The 19,335-nt window shown below is 42.6% G+C and overlaps 3 protein-coding genes across 4 annotated transcripts; all 3 read right to left on the bottom strand.

Moving 5' to 3' along the window:
• Positions 1-329: 329 nt before the first annotated feature.
• LOC135631150 (probable flavin-containing monooxygenase 1) lies at positions 330-2,886 on the bottom strand. Its single transcript, XM_065138594.1, has 5 exons — positions 2,355-2,886; positions 2,032-2,272; positions 1,285-1,463; positions 845-1,194; positions 330-769 (listed from the first exon to the last, which is right to left on the bottom strand). Exons 1-5 carry the CDS (start codon positions 2,796-2,798, stop codon positions 421-423), a joined length of 1,563 nt encoding a protein of 520 aa, XP_064994666.1. The 5' UTR covers positions 2,799-2,886; the 3' UTR covers positions 330-420.
• Positions 2,887-8,342: 5,456 nt separating this feature from the next.
• Positions 8,343-9,135, bottom strand: LOC135631354 (ethylene-responsive transcription factor ERF017-like). Its single transcript, XM_065138957.1, has one exon. The coding sequence runs from the start codon at positions 9,093-9,095 to the stop codon at positions 8,553-8,555; it is 543 nt and encodes a 180-aa protein (XP_064995029.1). The 5' UTR covers positions 9,096-9,135; the 3' UTR covers positions 8,343-8,552.
• A 2,594-nt stretch (positions 9,136-11,729) lies between these two features.
• On the bottom strand, positions 11,730-19,299 carry LOC135631761 (beta-galactosidase-like). Of its 2 annotated transcripts, XM_065139630.1 has the most exons (19): positions 18,757-19,299; positions 18,568-18,663; positions 18,358-18,470; positions 18,206-18,272; positions 17,992-18,084; positions 17,134-17,277; positions 16,844-16,932; positions 16,664-16,769; positions 16,403-16,490; positions 15,825-15,943; positions 15,583-15,747; positions 14,996-15,177; positions 14,454-14,557; positions 14,079-14,188; positions 13,611-13,724; positions 13,408-13,515; positions 13,049-13,257; positions 12,133-12,409; positions 11,730-12,052 (listed from the first exon to the last, which is right to left on the bottom strand). In XM_065139630.1, the coding sequence occupies exons 1-19, from the start codon at positions 18,916-18,918 to the stop codon at positions 11,945-11,947; spliced, it is 2,454 nt and encodes an 817-aa protein (XP_064995702.1). In that variant the 5' UTR covers positions 18,919-19,299; the 3' UTR covers positions 11,730-11,944. The 2 variants fall into 2 exon arrangements, with proteins under 2 accessions (XP_064995702.1, XP_064995703.1); XM_065139631.1 differs by having other exon boundaries at positions 18,206-18,283; positions 18,358-18,663; positions 18,757-18,807.
• Between the last annotated feature and the right edge of the window lie 36 nt (positions 19,300-19,335).

The raw sequence follows: 19,335 nt of genomic DNA, 5'->3' as shown, positions 1-19,335 counted from the left end.
GTGTTTGTTAAAAAGAAAAAAAAGGATTATTTAGCAAGAAATTTTTGTTAATTGTGTCACTTTGGTTGTTGATGTCTATGACTGATATTTTTGTTTTCCTTGAATGTTGAGTGAATTGTGAATATTTTGGGGGGATCAAGTTAGACCTTCCATGAGCTTGCAAGGTGCATCAGACTGTATCCCTAATGGTGGCCTCAGGCCCAATGTGATGAGCCATGAGAACATGATCTGCATGCATGTTTGCATACTCTACAATATTTCACACATCCGTAAGAGTGATCGCACATTAGAAATAAAATTGTATATGGATTATATATAAATGTAAAGAGCACATATCGCTTGACATAGCTTTATTTCAACCTGACCAAATTAATATTGACTATTTCCTTGTTGATGGCACGTCATCGATCTATCGAAAGCTTATTCGCTCTTGTCTTCCTTGTAATCCTGGTTGTTGTACGCACTGAAGGCCTCAGAGAGCCAGCTGCCCTTCCGCCATGGACTCCAGCCCATCTCCTCGCACATGTCGTCGCTGTGGTTGATGCTGTAGGTGGAGATGCAGTGGCGGCGGTAGAACCTGGTGGTCCGCTTCATCACCTCTATCTCCTCTCTGGTCTGCCGGAACATCGCCTCCACGCTCGGCAACTGGAAGTGCCCCTCGAGCAGCCTCCCCAGCCACTTGCACCGCAGCTCCGACGTGTGCAGGTTCGATACGCTCTCGATGTACCCCACGAACGCCATGTGTGGGATCAGCGGATGGATTGTGCCCCTGCCATGAACGAAACAACCAGACGTTTAGCTGAAGTAATCGATGGAGGGAAGGAGAAATATTTTACCTACGTACCTATACAGCGGCATGACACCGGAGGAATCCACTATCAGTCCACGGTAAGGCTCGGGAAGCACTGATCTCAGCTTCCGCTTGCCGTCGAATCCCGTCGCGAGGAGCACGACATCAGCCTCCAACTTGGTGTCGTCGTCAAGAACCACACCACCTTCCCAGAAGCGCCACTGCGATGACCGCTTGAACATGATCCGCCCTTCGTCGGCCTCGGCGAAGAAGTTCTCCGGCAAGATGGCCATCTGACATGAGGCATAGTCTTCCACGAAAGGATGGTCTGGTTTCAGCCCGTACTTGTCCAGAGGAAGCTTCCATGTGAGATACGATTCAATAAACTTCGACACACCTCTCCTCTGTATAGATGTCAAAAGCGAGCGTTAACATAAACCTAACGTACTCTGTTCGTCGTAATCTTGATGGAATGCGTTGGATGAAGCAATTACCAACGGGGTTAAAAGGTGGGAGGCAAGAGATTTCATCAGTCCTTGATTCGGCCTTTCATGGAGGAACTGAGAAAACCTTGTGGAGAAGAAGAGGAAGAAGGGCAGGCCCCATATGGAGTAGGAGGGAACAGTCCAATGGAGGGTCCTTATCACCATGGTGCATGGCTGGCCATCTTCCCCTGCAGAACACATTCATCAAACACAGGATACGAAGTCAACGACACGGGCATGCCAAGCTCTGAAGATGCGCAGGTAAACTAATAAATAAGTGGACTCTCGACCGGTATCAAGTGGCCAAAGTCAACATCTTATTTAATCTGTTTTAGTTCTTCGCCTTCTTCTATAGTAGACAAAAGACGACGTCTAATCCTCTTTTCCTTGCGGGTTTGGCGGGTGGCATGGGAAGTCAACCAGTCAATGTTCGTTGCTCATGTCTGGACTTTGACCACAATCGGGACCGCTACTTTCGTCCACCAATGTGTAAAATGCATGCGAACCCAAGAAAGGCATCATGATCCAAGAACATAAAATGCCTTGAGAGAGAGAGAGAGAGAGAGAGAGAGAGAGAGAGAAAGAGGAAAGTTTGACCTTTCTTCCCCACACATGCATGTTACTCTTCTTTCTTTTCGTTTCTTTGTCTTGCTTCTCAGACTGGTTATGAGTTTGTAGTGTTCATGCTTTCATGAAATCTCGCTGGAAATTGTTCGAAAAGGGAAACACAATGGAGTGAAACGTTAAGAAGGTTACCTCGGTTGGCTTCAGCGCATTCGACTGCGAGGTCGATGGAGGATTTCTTGTAGCCGATGATGACGACCTTCTTCCCCTTCATCAGTTCCTTGGTGGCGTCTTCGTCGAGTTTGCAGTAGTCCAGCGAGTGCATCACCTTGCCTCGGAAGATCTCTGCTCCCTTCCCGGGGGGAAACTTGGGCATGTTTGGGATGTCACCGTACTTTCCGATGCACATCACGATGAACTCGAACTTGTACCACTGAAACATATCGAAGGAAATCACTCTCGGTGTCTCAGGAACGATGTACGCAGAAGCGCGATATTTAAAGCAGTATGGGCACCTGAACGGTGTCGGAGTGGCCGGTCACCACGCCGACCTCCCACGTCGGTTGGTCGGGGATGGCCCGTCCTTTGTCCCCCCAGAGCTCGGTGAACCAGGTCTCACGGTCGTCGCCGATGGAGCGGATCTCCACCACCTTGGTCTGGAGTTTGATGAACCTCCACAGGTCGAAGTGGGTGGCGTAGCCGTGGAGGTACTCCAATATCTCGATGTGGGTGGGGAACGTGGCGTCGTTCCGGTCGCTCCACTGGTAGTCGGAGAACTCGTAGTCCGGCCGCGGAGTCTGCAGCCTCGTGGTGCGGAAGGAGCAGTGCCTCCACACCCCTCCTATGGAGTCCGTGGCCTCGAAGAGGACTGGCTCGAGCCAGCGGAGCTCCTTCGCTGCCGCAAGGCCACTGATGCCTCCCCCTATGATCGCCACCCTCGGCTTCCCACTCTTCTCCATCCCTTCTCTCTATGTCTCTCTCTTAAGGAAATGGAATCGATATGAAGAGTGTAATGGAGTACGAGATCTCTCTCTCACTCGCCCTCCTATATAAGCGATAAAGAGATGAAGGTGCTGAGTATGGAAGTCACAGCATGATGCGTATATATAAGGAGTTGTTCGGAAGTAGGCACGTGACATGCATGCAGCTAAGTGAAATCTGCCTTAGCAAAAATTGCTGATATTATATATATATATATATATAAGAGAGAGAGAGAGAGAGAGAGAGAGAGAGAGAGAGAGAGAGAGAGAGAGAGAGAAATCTCATAAATAGATGAATACAAGGGGAAATTGGCATGTTATTTCCATGAACTAGCGTTGTTTCAAAGTAGGAAGAAGGTATGCATGATTGAAGCTGGTCGCGAAACTTAATACCCAGTGGGGTTGACCTCAAGACCTCTCAGTATAGTAGTAGTAAACCTGGGTTATATTTTGCTTGTGGCTTTAGGAATGTTGACTCCTAGTTTGAATTCCTGGGAGCATTCAAAGGTCTGGGAGGGCATCAAGAATGGACTTCTTGTATTGGTGCATCCATGAAAGGCCACTTCTTTAAGCTTCTTGGTGGACAATACCAAGTTTCGGTAGGATTCGGTGGCTTACTCTAATGGCAAGAACTGAGTCTGCATGTATCAGAAAACTAGTATAATTCAAAGCACTAATTAATTCACTTCAGCAAGGGCCTAATTTTTCCTGTTCTCTCTCTCTCTCTCTCTCTCTCTCTCTCTCACACACACACACACACACACATTTCAGCTTTGTATGGTGATGATAGAATGAGAAACAACTTAGAAGTTGCCGTGGCATGTCAAAGAGATGAATGAAGGCAAACAGCTGCAGAAAAGAATGTAAAAGATGGGGAAAATAAGAGTTCATCGGACAGGAAAGTTACATGGAGTTGCCAAATATGAGGAACATGATGGTTCTCCTAAACATAAAATGCTTCTAACCATTTGCTGTAAATTTCTTGTTGCATTTGATGTGATTTATGAGGTCTATCTTCTGGAATGCTTTTCCTTGTTCGTCCCACCAAAGCAATCTTCATGGTCTTGTTCCTCCTGGTAGTCAGTTCAAATGGCGTCCCGACTTTGAAGAACAAGAACACACAACTTGGAATCATGTTTTTTCCTTGGTTCAAAGTAAGCGTAAACCAAGGGTTGGACCTTGCTCTTACTTTCCTAATACTAGATTTTGTCTCCTTTTTCTTGTCCACAAATTCTTCATTGCAGTAAACTCAGGGTGGATTTCTTCTGCAGGGTGCGATGAAGGGAATAACCCACATGGAATTCTGCGAGGAACATGCGGCAAATCTCCATTGACCAATGTCACAGTTTCCTTGTCCCTTCCTAGCCTCTGATTTGTTCGTCAAAATAAACTTCAGGACAAGCACAAATGATTTTGTTTTCATGGGTCAAACGATATTTCTTGCTATTATATATATATATACATACAGTATGATAGCAGAAGAAAGAGAAGTTGCATTGAACTGATCAAAGCAATCACCTTGTAATGTGGCATGAGTCTGCAGTATCATCACTGATGCCATCTGCTTCAGGGAAGGACAAGCCATAAAAAAATGATGATACTCGGCATCCCGGTCAGGACAAGCAAAGCAATGGTGATTTACTTGGAAAGCCATTGAATAAACATTCAAAACCCCATTCCTTGACTGTTGAATTATGTTCTCGTGGTAACTTGGACTGGAGCTGATGGAGATCAACTTGAGGTTGTGCCTGTTGTGCTTGGCAATTTCCAGCGCTCTCCCTGTCACATGTGCCATGCCGACTTCTGGGCTTAAAGAACACATGCGTTGAACTTTTGGTCAACTCGAAAGACTTGAATGAACCGAAGGTCAAACTGGCATTAAACGTATTCTGACCTGCACAACCAGATTCCAGCAACTTTCACCGGCGTTTAATCACTTGTGCCCCTATCTCACAAAGGAACTGCTGTTCAAATGATCCAAGTGCGGGTCATAGCAGCCAACATTAGCCGCCACAAAAGGCATTCGGCCTAAAAAGAAGAACTGGGTGGAAGGAAGATGGCAGGGGCTTCAGGTGTTTGGTCGGGAAGCATTGACATGGTGTCTGATCTTTTTGCATGGGGAAAAGAACACCACACCAGCAACAACAGGATGCAGTATGTACTCTCTCCATCAGCTGACAGCTACTTGAAAGATAAGGCATGAGGAGTTGGGCACTCACTAATCGATTACCATAGTCATCGCACCACAAAAGCAAAACTTGTGAGCATGTACTGAGGACCGGCAGAAACAGTATCATTTTCATCTTTCAATTTCTCTATAAATTTCATCTAACATACTCCAAACAAAATTATCTTCTTCTATATGTCACCACTGCAAGCTTGTGTGAGATGATGTGATGTGCCGTTTTCTCCATGTATTTATTGCCTCTCTCATATGCAAGCTGCTAACCTTGTATCACTTCATATGCAGCTCTCATTATTTATGTGCTCACTGTGGCTGGGTCAAAGCGATCACATCAAACCTCCATGGCCATGTGCAGGAATAATAAGTTAGAAGCTCGAAGCCCGTGTTGAGCTGTTCTGGCTTCATTGGTAGGAGTTTGTATCGTAATCCATTGACCACCTGTTGGAGGGAGATGAAGCAGCAAGCTAATAAATAAATAAATCACATGAGAGAGCTTAGAAAGTTTGATGTGAACTCGGGCGATGATAGGCTGTTCCCGAGTCTGGTGAACTTAAACTAAGAGCACTTCAGTCAGAGACCAGCCTTGCACCTGAGAACTCGTCAAGACTATTTCCTCGTCCTGCACCTCAGAAACCTACATCTCTCTACTTCGTTCTTGTGCTGTGTAGGTCGGTCAAAGGGGCCATAATTTGATTGCTAAGAGCCTGGCTTCGTCCACTACCTCAACTGTTACGAGATCTCTGGTTCATCTTTCTCCAGGTTAGCAATGGCTCCCTATGAACATAAGAGGTATGCTGCAGGAACATGACTTGAAGGTTGGACAGTGCATTGATGCCAATATCATTGCATCAAATATCCTCCCTGACAAAAAAACTATAGTTGCCAAGTCCTTTAAAAAGACTTGGCCATGGTTTCAAATCAGTTGTTCACATTGCTGACCACAGACTGGTGGAGCAGGTCTTTTGGTTTTTGAGAGCATGACTGAAACTAAATTCCAAGGATTCAGCTCAATGCTTGGATTTTGTATGAATTTAAATTATGAAACTAAGGTCAAGTGCAGATCAATCAGCATTGAAATTCCAGGATTGAATTTACTACTACTATGACTGCGGAAACCATTTTTATTTTTTTCTAATCTTCCACATGAATAAATACTCACACATTCACTTTGTTGGATTTTGATTCCTAATATTCAACTAGTATCAGATCTATCTAACATGGATGGCTTTTGTGCAACATTAGCGGGCCTATTATTATTATTAACTTTTAATCATTTTGGGCCAATGATCCAAATCATTTTGGGAAATGCATCACACACACAGACACATATATATGCAAAATTCAAAATTTATATAGTCTTATGATATGTTTGATCAAGCTCCAAAATAAAAAAATAATGATAATAATAATTCTTTTTTGAAAAAATCACATTGTAGCTTCAAAATTTTTCTTCAATATAAATGATAAAATCTATGTCATCTTTTTTTTATATGAGAAGACCTGTTTTCAAGTAAGCAGCATAAAATTGGTGTTGATTTATCACATGATTAGCGCCGGTATGATATGCGAGTAATTATGCCAAAAAAACAGGCAACTAGAATCCCTAACCTAATTAGATGAACACTGTAGAAAGGCAGAACAGAAACCAATCAATCATCAACACAAATTTACCATGCAAGAACAGAAAAATGCCTACAAAATATCACAGCTGATTCAGACTTCAGTCAGCCAATAATACACTGTATCTGCTTGATAAAGTCCACCCAATCATATCCATCAGGTTGGTGCCTATGTTAAGCTAGCAGGTCACCTGTTACATAGCAAAAGAGAAGGGGAAACATCATTTAAATTATGGCAAATACCCTGCACAGCAAAATACTTGGAAGAAACTTTAAAGCTTAGATGCTGTGGTTGATGGAAATAATTCATTTTGTACAAGCTGAAATGCACAGGAATACAAAAAAAAATAAAGGAGACAAAAATAAGACTGTTCTCTCCATAAAAACTACAACATCTAATGAAGAGAGAAATGAGTGGAAATCTTTGCAGCCTCAATCAACAGCAAACCACCAGTGGCCTTTGTCTTCAGCTGCAACCTAAGATGAGGAAAGGAAAACACAAACTATTCGGTAAGAGTGCATGGATTCTCCACATCTGCAAAAGCAGAAAAAAGAATAGAAAATGCAAAAGATTTGCAGCACCTGGAAATTCTTCATAAGCTGGAAATATGAAAGCCCTTGCTAAAAGCGAAGTGACGATCAGATTCATACTTGTTATTTAGTCGATTGGTACAACCAGCAGGCATCAAGACAGAGGATCTATGGACCCGACAAGATGATCCTAGGTAAAAATCCAACATGAATGAATATAACAAAGTACAAGGAAGGCTAAAATAACCCCATCCTTCAAAGCTAAAGGCTGATAAAACTGGATTTCCCAACGTACGTTGCAGGTACTGCTAATATTCTAACGTTCACGACCTTGAAAGCGTTCAGGAAACATATAAATCCACCTGATCCTGATGCCACATCGAGGAGCCATCTGCCTCTCCTGGAATGCGCCATCTTACTGACACGAAGCTGCTTGTCCACAGACCTGCAGATCGATCTGCTGCCAATTGTTTGAGTCCTTTCTTCAGCACATCCATTATGATCAAAACCTTTCTCGGCTCCTTTTAGAGCAATTTGGAACACCGAGAACACAGCGTGTTGACATCGATCCTGTTCGATCTTTTCAGGCAAAGTGAGGGGAAAAAATTCCTTCTTATCTCATGCAACGAGACGGGAGTTTCTTCGCGCGCGTCTTGATAATAGCAACTACACGAAGCAAATCACAGGTAGCCCGATCGACACCATGGAATAAATGCGAGCGTCAAAGATCAAGAATGCGTGAAGCAACATAATTGTGTGGAAGCGAGTGTAGACCTCAAGTTAGCGGCTTACACCGACTGCCGAATTGCTCGTTAAATTGCGCCAACCGAACTCTTCCACGAGAGAGAGAGAGAGAGAGAGAGATAGCATGTGGATCTTACCTTAGCAAAAGGGGAGAGTGGATTATCCACCATGCGACAAAACACTCAGATTCTGCTCTTCTCCCACCTGAGACGAATGAGAAAGAACGGTGACATGACCAGAGCTTTCTACGTTATATTGAAGTAGGATCGACGTAGGATTCGCGGGGCAACTTTTGGATCTGCATCGTACCAGTGATGTCCAATTAGAAGTCAGCTGAATTGGCCCCATAATCTTGACATACAGGAAACAGTCAACCAGCGTTCTCGTCCCAAACAAGTCGATCAGGTCAGGGCTCGAATATTAAAGCTCAGCATTCTTCGAGTGTGAGTGAGAAGGAAGCGTTGTAAGTGCGGATTATGTATCTGATCGAAGAATCTACAACGTAAAGCAAATAGTCAACGACCATATCCAATTTGACACAAGTCAACCAGGACATGGCTCGCATAGTAAGGCTGGGGCGTCTACGAGTATAAGCGCGAAGAAAGCGCCTCGAGTACGAATTTACGGGGTGTTCGATGAACAGTGGCATTCGTTCTACTGATGGAAGTTCCAAAGAGGAGACGATCGATAGATATCGTCATCGTCGATGCCGCCCCCGGCGTCATACCAGAAACCATCGAACCATTCCCCACCGCTCGCTGTGCCGTCGTCGAAAACCGGCACTGATGATGACGGCTCGGCCGGCTGCCCCGACGGCGCCCCTAAACCAGAGCTTCCCGCACCAGGATCCGCCACTTGCTCGCCAGCTTCCTCTGCCTCCTCCCGCTGCGGCCCTTCGCGCGCGTGCCGCTCGGCCGCCTCACGTATCTCGTACCGGCTCAGCTTGTCGGCCGACGGTATGCTGGGTGGGTGGCTCGGGAAGTTGAACTCCGCGCCGGGGCCGCGCAGGCAGTACACGGCAGCGTCGTAGGCTCGCGCAGCCATCTCGGGCGTCGGGTAGGAGCCGAGCCACAGCCGCTGGCGGCTGTTGGGGAATCGCACTTCGGCCACCCATTTGCCCCACTTCCTCAATCGCACTCCCTTGTACCTCGCCGTCGTCGGCTGCGCCTCCATCGTGCCGATTTCCTGGTTCTGCATGCCGTCCAAGGGGAACGTGCCCTCTTGGAGTCCTCCGTCACTTGGCGAGTACAGCAACGAATCGTTTGACACATAGATCACCAGCGAGTATTTATAGGTGCGGAGGAGGAAGCTGCAGCAGAAGAGGAAGACGAAAAGGACGGGGAGGTCGGCAGTTGTGGAAACTGGGCCGAAGCCAAAGGAAGTCCGTGGCGTTATTTTGCGGCGAGGTCAACGGGAACTATGGACGGTGAGGCAACGGCACCCAGGTTTGGAGACACCTGATGGGACTCGAGGCGTGGGATTGGCGAAGGGCCATCGCGTGTTACCTGCGCGCCTAGGTTGATGGTGGCGGGATACTGCTGCTTTGGAGGCCTTCGGCCTCTGCACGGTGGGAGGAGTCGTCATCGATCGATTCGTCCCTTTCAAGAGCGTAGTTTTGGTTCACATTCACTGTATGAAAACGCAAGTAGTTGATGGAATTGGTGTTCTCTCTCTCTCTCTCTCTCTCTCTCTTGTCGTCAGATTTGATTCATCAAAGGCTGTTTGATTATGTTCTTGCAAGTTTAACTCAATCTAAATGCAAAGGCGAACTTAACATAAATGAAGAATGTGGAGCACTTTGGATTTTTTTACGATAGGTTTTCTTGGTTGCAACAATAAAAAACCAATCTCTCTGCCTATTCCAATCTTAATTTGGATTAATATATATATATATATATATATATATATATATATATATATATATATTTAAAATTATAAAAATAAGGATAATATAAATATAAATTAGTAAAAAAAAGTCAAAAAGAGACTATAATAATTTTTATAATATAATATTTTGTGATGTGACGAATAGTGGAACGAGTCATTTAGCTCGTTCGATCATTTATAAGAGAGATGCGTTCACAGAGGTTGTTGGGCGGCGAGATGTTTGGTTAATGTCTAATCCTTATTTATTATTGGAGTTTGGATGCGAAATGTGTTGTCCCTTAAATAGACTTCCGTTTAAATCCCAAGACAAAATGGTCGGGCGGTCAAGGCCGGAGGGGTCGACTTTGGTCAATTATTTGCCGACTCGGCAGCCGTGTGACGCGTAGGACAACTACGCGGGCACGAACTCTGTTTTATATATATATATATATATTAAATTAGATAAATTTTTTAAAAGAATTTCTAACCTTTGATTTTTCTCGTAAATAAAAAAAAATTCATTAAAAAAGGATTATTTTACTCTCGTAATATTAAAAAGAAAAATATAGCTTTATGTAGTAGCATCTTCGGCCGTGTCGACCGGTCGGCCCTCGCTGTGATGATGATTGGATTTTGGTGACATGACCAGTGATGAAGAATCCTTTTGATCAACTCAACTTTTCCCATCTGTTCCCTCGCCGTCCGTCCGTTCCGGCGGGGGAAGATGCATTCACAGGTGGGGCTTCACATCGCGGCTCCCACCCGCGACAGGAACACGAAAAGGGAACCCAGTTACTGAGATCTCACCCGAGACCTAGTTTTGCGAGCTTGACCAGGTCATGACCGCGACGACACACAACACGAGCCGCGGATAATTAATATCCCCAAGCATGCTACTACTACTACTGCTACGTGAGTTGGGTCGTGTCGTGCGGATCTGAACCAACCACGCGACAACATTTTTGATGTGTAGCAAAGTCAACGTCAGAAAGATCCAAACGTGTTCGGCAAGTATATTTTTGGATGTTTGACTTGGGTATGAATACGTTATTCGCGTGTTGAAAATGAGGAATATGACAATTATGTGAAATCACCGATTGTTACTCGAAGCGTAAAGAGTCGATCATATTATTCTGATGAAAGATTTTGGTCGACATATCAGATGGACAAAGCATTTGAATTGATGTTCGCATTATTCACTGTCATATATTATGGTGAGGAATTTTGATCGAATTAGTTTTTGGCCAGCCAGCAATGATATGAGATTCGATTCGATCGTTCACCGATATCATAAAATAAGCCAATTCTGATGACGACTCAATTCCTCCGTCTTTAACATCTCAGCTAATCATTGACGAAAACTTTAGGATCAACACTGACACTTGTGAAGAGGCATAACATCCTTTGTATTTAAAAGATATCACAAGCGTATAGCATTGATATGATATATTTCAACACCATCCACCATCCACGTGATAACAATCGACAATCTCGACGGTGCCAACGAAGGAGCTCCAGACTATAATGATGCGACACCTCAAACCTGAATGGGATGACCACTTGCCCTCGTAACGAACCATGTATGATTAATTCTCGTTTGCAGGTATAAAAGCCAACCATCAAGAAGCTAAAGCACTCTACTTCCTCTTACTCTACTCAACACTAACTTAAACTTCGGAGGGATCGAGTGAAAAAATCCCCCTTCCGAATTTGGCCCGTGTGTAGAAACTCGACAATGAAAAAACAAGCAACCCGCTAAGAAAGAAGGTTGGCCTTAGGAGATGAGGCTCGAACCCAACCCGACCCGACGACCCGACGCTCACTTCCAATATCCAACACTCGCATGGGCAACTTTGTGCATACACGATTGGACCGAACCGTACTGACACTTTGGCCACGGCACAAAGGTTTCCAACAATCACAAGGGTATAGCATTGATTTGTGAGTTATACTGAAACATGTTGATGCTCCATTTCACAGCTTAAACAAAAATTAGTTTCAGGCTTCATGCCGACAGAGCATGAGTGTAACATTTGCAGTACATTCAACACTCGATGGAAAGAAAAAACTTGAAGAGAAGAGAAGAGAGTATACAAACAGGAGCTGGCACCGAGCTCTGTTTCTTACTTGTAACCTCTCGCAAAGCAAAGAAGGCTGTTCATATGAGAAGAGGGGTTTCATCAGCAGATTGCTTGTACTGCGAGACTCCTGCTGAGATCGCTGCATTCACTGGGCCCGAATGCGTTTGCAGTCACATTGATTGAGCAGTTAGATCGACCAATGCATGCCTGGAATCAGAAAACATCGACGTCATTTGACCTGGTCTTGGTGTATGCATGTGTTCTTGGCCAAAGGAAACATCCATTACCTTCTTTACGACCGCTAAGGCATCAGGAGCCTCACAAGAGCCCTTCTTAAACGAACCACAAGACCCCTCAGGATTTCCAAAGCTTGCAAATTGAATCTCGCTGAAGCTTCTGCTCCCTTGGCATGACAGCTCCAGAATGCTTCCCTCGACAACATTGGCGCATACTGTTCCAATGGTCACCGTCTGGAGACTCACTTGAGAAGGATCACCACCGACTTCCTCGAACAAGATCAGAGTATTGGGTCCCTTGGTAGTGAAGGATTTAGGGACATGGTACCTATTGGAAGCTCAATTATGAGTCTAGTATCAAATGGTACAAGAACAATTTTTGAATACTATTCTTTCAAAAACTTGCTTGTTCTCAGAGTTCAGTTTCTGCCTTTACTATAGAGTTGAGGTGGGGGAAAGAATTCCTTTCAAGTGCTTTGAACTGCAATATGAATGACAAAATAACAAAGACATGAAAGTGAAAAGCGAAATAGAATCATGATACTCGACGTCTACTTTCGTATGATTATACTTTAAAGCTAGTGCATAACTTCAAAACTTTTGTTCTGCATCAAAAAATTTACCCTCTTTAGAAGCTCACTAAAGTTATTTGATGACCAACAACAGGATGACACCCAGTAGGTCAGTTGGCATCCTCTTTTTCTAGGAAATCTGATGTTCTAATTTTGCAGAAGCGACTGTGTCGTTGCTCAGTCTTGCATTATCGATGTGTGCTAGTTGGTGGTGCTCAAACCAGCACCACAACATACAAAAGTTTGAACCGAAAGGTTAATCTGTTATCTGTATTGCCCAACAGAAATTTTGATCTCAAACCTGTGGGTATGATAGCCCTTCCTAATGCAAATTTTAATATCTGCAGACAGTGCAGAACTAAAACAGCCAAGAGTTTGAAGCTTAACGAACTTACCATCTCTGAGAAGGCATTCCGCATTCAGTTCTACACTTGTCCGAGTCATATTTTTGTCGGTAATCACAAGGTTCACACCCGCTGTCAGCAGCAAGGAAGCTTGGCCAGTAGCGCCCAATGCTCTGCCCGTTCACCCAAGCATGCCCTTTCCCCATTCCTTGCAGGTCCAACACGAGACTATCATTGCCATCAGGAACCTCAAATGTTGTCTGAATCAAATAAAACCAACCAAAATATATAGTCTTGCACCTCCACAAAAGTTGAACTTTAAACATACTAATTCATCGTTGATAATCATTTGAGAACAATGTGAAAAACAAGAAATGGTGGTCTCCAGTAAGTCTTTAACTTTTCATTACCTTATACCAAGTCATTGACTTGTTAATAGGAAGTCGATCAGAGTTCCAGTTGAGGCCATGGGTTGCTGATGGCAAGTAGATTTTGCTCATCTCTCCATTCAGTCCAATCTCGCAACAATTTGAATAGAGTTTTAAGAGCCACAATAATATTTATAGAACAAGAATGTTTTCTTGAATCATCTGAATTAAGTACTTAAAGATACCTTGTATGACCATTTGTTTTTTGTCAAGTCAATTTTTTCCTTTCCATTTCCAATAAGTTCAACAGGACCACCATCGATTCCAGCCTTTTGCAAGTCAAAAAATGCCCCATAGTTCTGACCAGGACACCAGACAAGCATTCTGTTACCAAAGTTGTTCTCGTTCCACATGAAGCATTATCGATAACAAATGGAAAATTTTCTCTCAGAATCATGCATCCTTTTCTTTCTTCAACGAAAATAAGGAACCATATGATATCAAAGCAAGTCCTAGTTTAGTGCTTCAAGGGACTTTGGAATTTCAAAAGATGCCCAAATAATTCTTTATAAAACACAACTTCTCTCAAAACCTGTGCATAGATAGAAAGCAGCTAGACTTGTTGGCACCCTTAACAATAAGATTAACAATAGATCTGCCTACAATAGATGAACTAGAAAACTATAAATGTACGTGCATATGGAAATACAAACCGCCAGACCGTCAGTAGCACTGAGCAATGTAATGAAATTATGTCCATCCCTCAGTTCGGCCTCCTGCTCAAAGTCAAACTTGTAAGATCCTTTTGTAGCATAACCTGATCCTGTTGTTACAAACTTTGTTAGACTGTTTGCAAAAAGACAAACTTGTAAGATCCTTTAGTAGTATATCCTGATCCTGCTGTGACAATATTCGATGGACTGTTCACAACACTTTCCAATCTAAACATCCTCAAAGTTTGTTGTTTTTACATTTACTAAATGAAGGGTATATATGGGAAGAAAAAAAACATAAAATTAGTTCTGTTATTGCACAGTTGGAACTCAAATTGAGTTTACAACTAAGAAGGCACTGATAAGAAGAATTACCTATTAGGCGGTTGTTAACATAAGCATGAAGAATGTGGCCTTTTGTTTTAACCCGTAGGTTCATCTTCTTGCGCCAAGATGTACTGGATTTGTTGAGTGTCACACTGTAACAACATGTACTTAAATAAGAATTCTTCTGATGCACAAAGTGACCAAACAAGAAAAGTATAGATGCTTTTTCTGATTCATACAGCTTATAAAATAATAGAAAAATCATGAAGTAAACTATACTACTATGGATTAGGTTTTATGATGGTGCACTATTAATTAGGAGACAGCATTTATATGAGACAATACATAAACAATACTAGCGATTGTTGTATTAAGTTTTTACCTACCAAAAACTCTGGCAATATGTTGCATTGTGTAAGATATTTCTGTTTAGCTTGTCTAGTCATACTTTTTTGGAATGTCAAGTTGAAAGGGTAATGAACTAACACTGTGGGTTGTTTGTTCTTGACGCTATATCCATTTGATTGTCATGTAGCTACCGACTGAACAATCGATGTTTATTTTGCAAGATGAACATAAAAGTATATTACCTGGTCATGTACCACAAGTAGTCACTAGCATCACCAGTAGTCATGATCTGCTCTAATAGTGACTCATTAGAGAATGACCCCTTACCATTGAGGGTATCCTCCATGATTTCAGAGTGCCATTTCCAACTCAATTTTGTAGACTTGACAGGTTTGTTAACCATCAAAGAAGTTTGTGTGGTTACCTGCATGCAAATAGAATTTAAAGAAATTCCATTAACACCCAAGTATGAGATAACCTTGATGGACAATAGTTCCAACTTCTTAACATGCACCAAAGACTCCTGTTTAGATTAGGTGTTATTATAAAATGGTCCACATTTTAAGTACATCTAAACCTAATTATGAATAAATTTTTGGCCTGTGTTGATCTATAATGAAGTGTACAATTTAGCCATGTAAGTCAATCTGAATTACATTCCGTTTATTCTAATAGTTATATCTGTGCCGGTTGAAGGTATCTTGGATTATAAAGACTCCTTAAGGTCTTTGTCTTGATTTTCCTTTCATATGCCATAAAAAGCTTAGGCTAATCACATTTGTACAAAGAGGTCCAATTCCATCCTATTGAAAAGATGTAAGCAATTTACCTTGGCAGTGTTGTAGACTTCCTTTTTGCAATCAGGGAGGATACTGATAGACCTAGAAGGCACAAGATATGTGTTTCCATTGTATGTTGCATTGGCATCATCTGATTGATTAGCATTGGTCAAGAAACAGCCAGAACTAGTTTCATTTATGGAGAACTTTGTTACCTGCAAAATAGTAAATTGGTGTCAGTTTTGTATGCCATGCATCAATAGGTAAAAACAGAGGGATAAGTATGACAGACCGCCAATGCATTTCCCAGCTGTGTGGTATTGACTTCACCGTATGTGAGAATCTTCTCCATCATTTTAATGGCACTATGTAATTGCTTCAAATGTCCCCACTTTGGTTGCCTTATGTTCCCTTTATAGATGAGGAAAAGATTCATAATATTCATGGATTGTTCAATGCTTGATAAACGGAACGAAAGAATCTTGTTAGTCTTAATTACATCACAAATATTATGGGCAGTATACTCTTAATGAGTAAGAAATGGTATTTCTAGTACATCGGTTTGCCATTTTGAATCTTGTGCTAAAAAAAAAGTCATGTAATTTTGCTTGACTAACAAATATCTCATTCTGCAGAAGCATTTTCCCAAATCTCCACACAAAGGCATAAAAAGAAAACAAAAGATTCAGAGTTCCGATAATATTCAGTTAATATAAACACTCAAACCGTCAATCAGGAAATGTTTTGCCTATAATATAGTAACAAAGTCTTAAGATGCTTCTAAAGCTGGTTTTGTTGCAGGGTCTAAACATGCATTCTACAAGTTGATACTGAAATGTTTCTGTCAAGAAGGTGTCATGTGATAAGTACCATATTCATCTAGAGGAGCATCATAATCATATGATGTTGTAAGATAAGGACCTCCTGATGTCCGACCAAAATTGGTTCCTCCATGATACTGAAAAAGAGTAATGGGATAGATTAACAGCAGAGACAAGCATGATGTAATTATCCCTTCTGAAAAAGTTATCATGTATTAAGGTAGTCAATTATAACCAACTCTCAGCATACGAAAGAAACTTGTGTCGATTAATTCATAATGATGTATGCATTGAAATGTGTATTTTGCACCATATAATAATTCTGGAAGGTGCCTCCAGATGCAAAGAAGTTTGCCACTGCATAAGCCACATCTTCAACAGGTCTATGAGGTTGACTCTCTCCCCAACCTTTGAACCTAAAGAATCTCAACAAACTCACTGTCAGGTTTGTACTGAGGGGTGAAATTGATTAAGAGCAAGACGAGCTCACCATCCGGTCCAATTTTCTGTCCACATTTTGGGAATGCTTGGGCGATTTGGCTTGAACTTGTGACAGTAGAAGCCATTGCAAGTATTTATCTGCAAGGTGGGAATGCCAACAAATTGTAAGTTGATTTAGTTAACGTGATCCTAACACTAAAAGGAACTCTCACAAATATACTCTATCTGACTTGATGCACATCACTGCACCTGAGGATGCCAAGAAACTTGACAAAGTTGCCATTTTGACCTATCAACCTTAGAACAAACCATAAAAGATCTAGGTTTAGGTGTATTTACCATAGGAGATGGTGCATCTGCTTGCTGGCACATGATCCATGGCACATTCACATTGAGAGATTTTGCCATGTCAGCACACCACTGGATATACTTTTTCCCAGAATCTCCATACTTTTTTATGAAATTGCCATACTCGTTTTCGATCTGATATATCAAAATTTTCCATGAGTGTTCTAGCAATCACAGTTAAAGAAAAAGTGATGATGTAGTCCTGATAGTTCGAAACAATATATATCTGTTTCACAGCAAGCACATATGGCCCACTTTCAGTATCTTACTATATCAATGGTTTTTCTTACAGATAATTCCCTAGATGAATTAACTGACCACATGCTCATGCTTGACATCAAAAACACAATGGGACACATTTCAAACTAATGGAACTAATCCATCAAAAGCCAATTGTTTTCTTGTTCCTAATAAAATTTGGACTATGAAGAGTGCTATTCTTAGTTCCATTTGTGAAGCCAGATTAGTTGAAATGTCATGAGAACTTGCTGCTATTGCTATTGAATTGATTGATCACACTTCTAAAACATAACATTAACTATCAAACAAGCAGTCAGAAAATGGATGGACAGATGGGGGGAGAGTGAAAATTTTGACTGTTACAGAAGAAAAATGAACCCCTTGAGAAGCCACAAGAATTGCACTTAGCAAATCATCTGGCTGATGTTATTCCATCTATTGAGATGACTAAATTGGTCACATGTTGTGATTTTATTTCCCTATCTCAAACTCATTTTTTGTATAGCTATTCTATATTAAAATTAATACTCAATGAAATTACATGTCAGATCTTCCTTGCAGAAAGACATTATATAACAGAAGCGTTTGTGTTTTCACTGACTACCCAACCTGTGTTATGATGACCGGTCCACCTTCTGGAGCTAATAGTTTTTCCTTTTTGATCATGCTCACTATCAAAGTTGTGAAAGTTTGCATCTCAGCCTACACGATGGAATAGAGGACATGTTAAAAGTCTTTTTGCCTCATAATTAATAATCACTTTAAACAGAAAATTCACTGAAATAGCAGATAATTAATAGAAATAAAAAAGCTAGAAAGGTACCTTAAAGATGTCATTATTGGTCCTCAGTTCAATTCCTGGAATCTGATGTAACCACACAGGAAAACCCCTGCAAAAGAACTGAACCCGATCACACATGATGTTATGGCCACAGCACCAAGAATATTCTCTAAATAAAGTTGCTAAGATTTTACCCATAGTTCCACTCAGCACAAACATATGGTCCAATCCGGAGAACTACGTAGAGGCCGGCATCCTGCACAATCTTGATGAACTTGATGAAGTTCAGGTTGCCCTCGAAATTGTACTGCCCGAAAGAGAACGTAAGAGAGGCTGCTCATTAGATGACCAATCACTTGATGTAATGGATATGGCAATGCAGCAAAGTCGAGATTTTGGGGAACCTCTCCACGGCTTGGTTCATGAGCGTTCCAAAAGATGTAGGTGTCGATGGCATCGACTCCACCCTCCTTTGCCTTCTGTATCAGATCTGGCCACATCTGAAACACCATCAAAGCACAAATGGGTTAAAATCATAGGCGATACGGATTTCGCCAATGTCATTGGAGGGAGAAGGTAGAGCGGTGACCAACCTCGGCGGTGCTCCGTGCATAATGAATGGAGCCGGAGATGAGAACCCGGCGTTGGCCATCGATGATTATTGCTCTTCCATCGTAGGTCACGTTCATCGCCGATGAACTCAGGCAGCAAGCGATGGCGATGACCAGCAACAGAGCTCTCGAAGGACCCATCATCGTCCTCGTCGTCCTCGCCGGCTCCCGTGACTCCCATTTCCCAGATTTATAGTGGAGCCGTCGAGCTTCGCGTCGGAGAGAACAAATCTGGGTCGAGAGGGGTCAGAAATGCGCGGGCTTCCACCGCTGAGCAGCACCTCAAATCCCCAAATTTAGTCCCCGATGCGGTCAACGCAAAGGGTTCGGAACGACGCTTCCCCGCCCATGAAACGCGCGGAAGGTGCCTGCGACAAGACATTGCTGGGGGCTGTGATGTGAGCGAATCTCCTGCGGACCCCTCGTCTTCTCGAGCTCCTGCTTACAGGATCACCGTGCCCTTGATCTCTCTTGATCGAACACCGGAGGATCGGCGATTCATCTTCCAGATCTCAACGTCACGAATCAACTACTTCGGCGGTCGATCAGCACGGTTGGTGA

This window comes from Musa acuminata, chromosome BXJ3-2, assembly GCF_036884655.1.
Source record: "Musa acuminata AAA Group cultivar baxijiao chromosome BXJ3-2, Cavendish_Baxijiao_AAA, whole genome shotgun sequence".
NCBI classification, from domain to species: Eukaryota; Viridiplantae; Streptophyta; class Magnoliopsida; order Zingiberales; family Musaceae; genus Musa; species Musa acuminata.
Note: the sequence above shows the minus strand (reverse complement) of the source record. Positions and strands in the feature narration are given on the sequence as shown.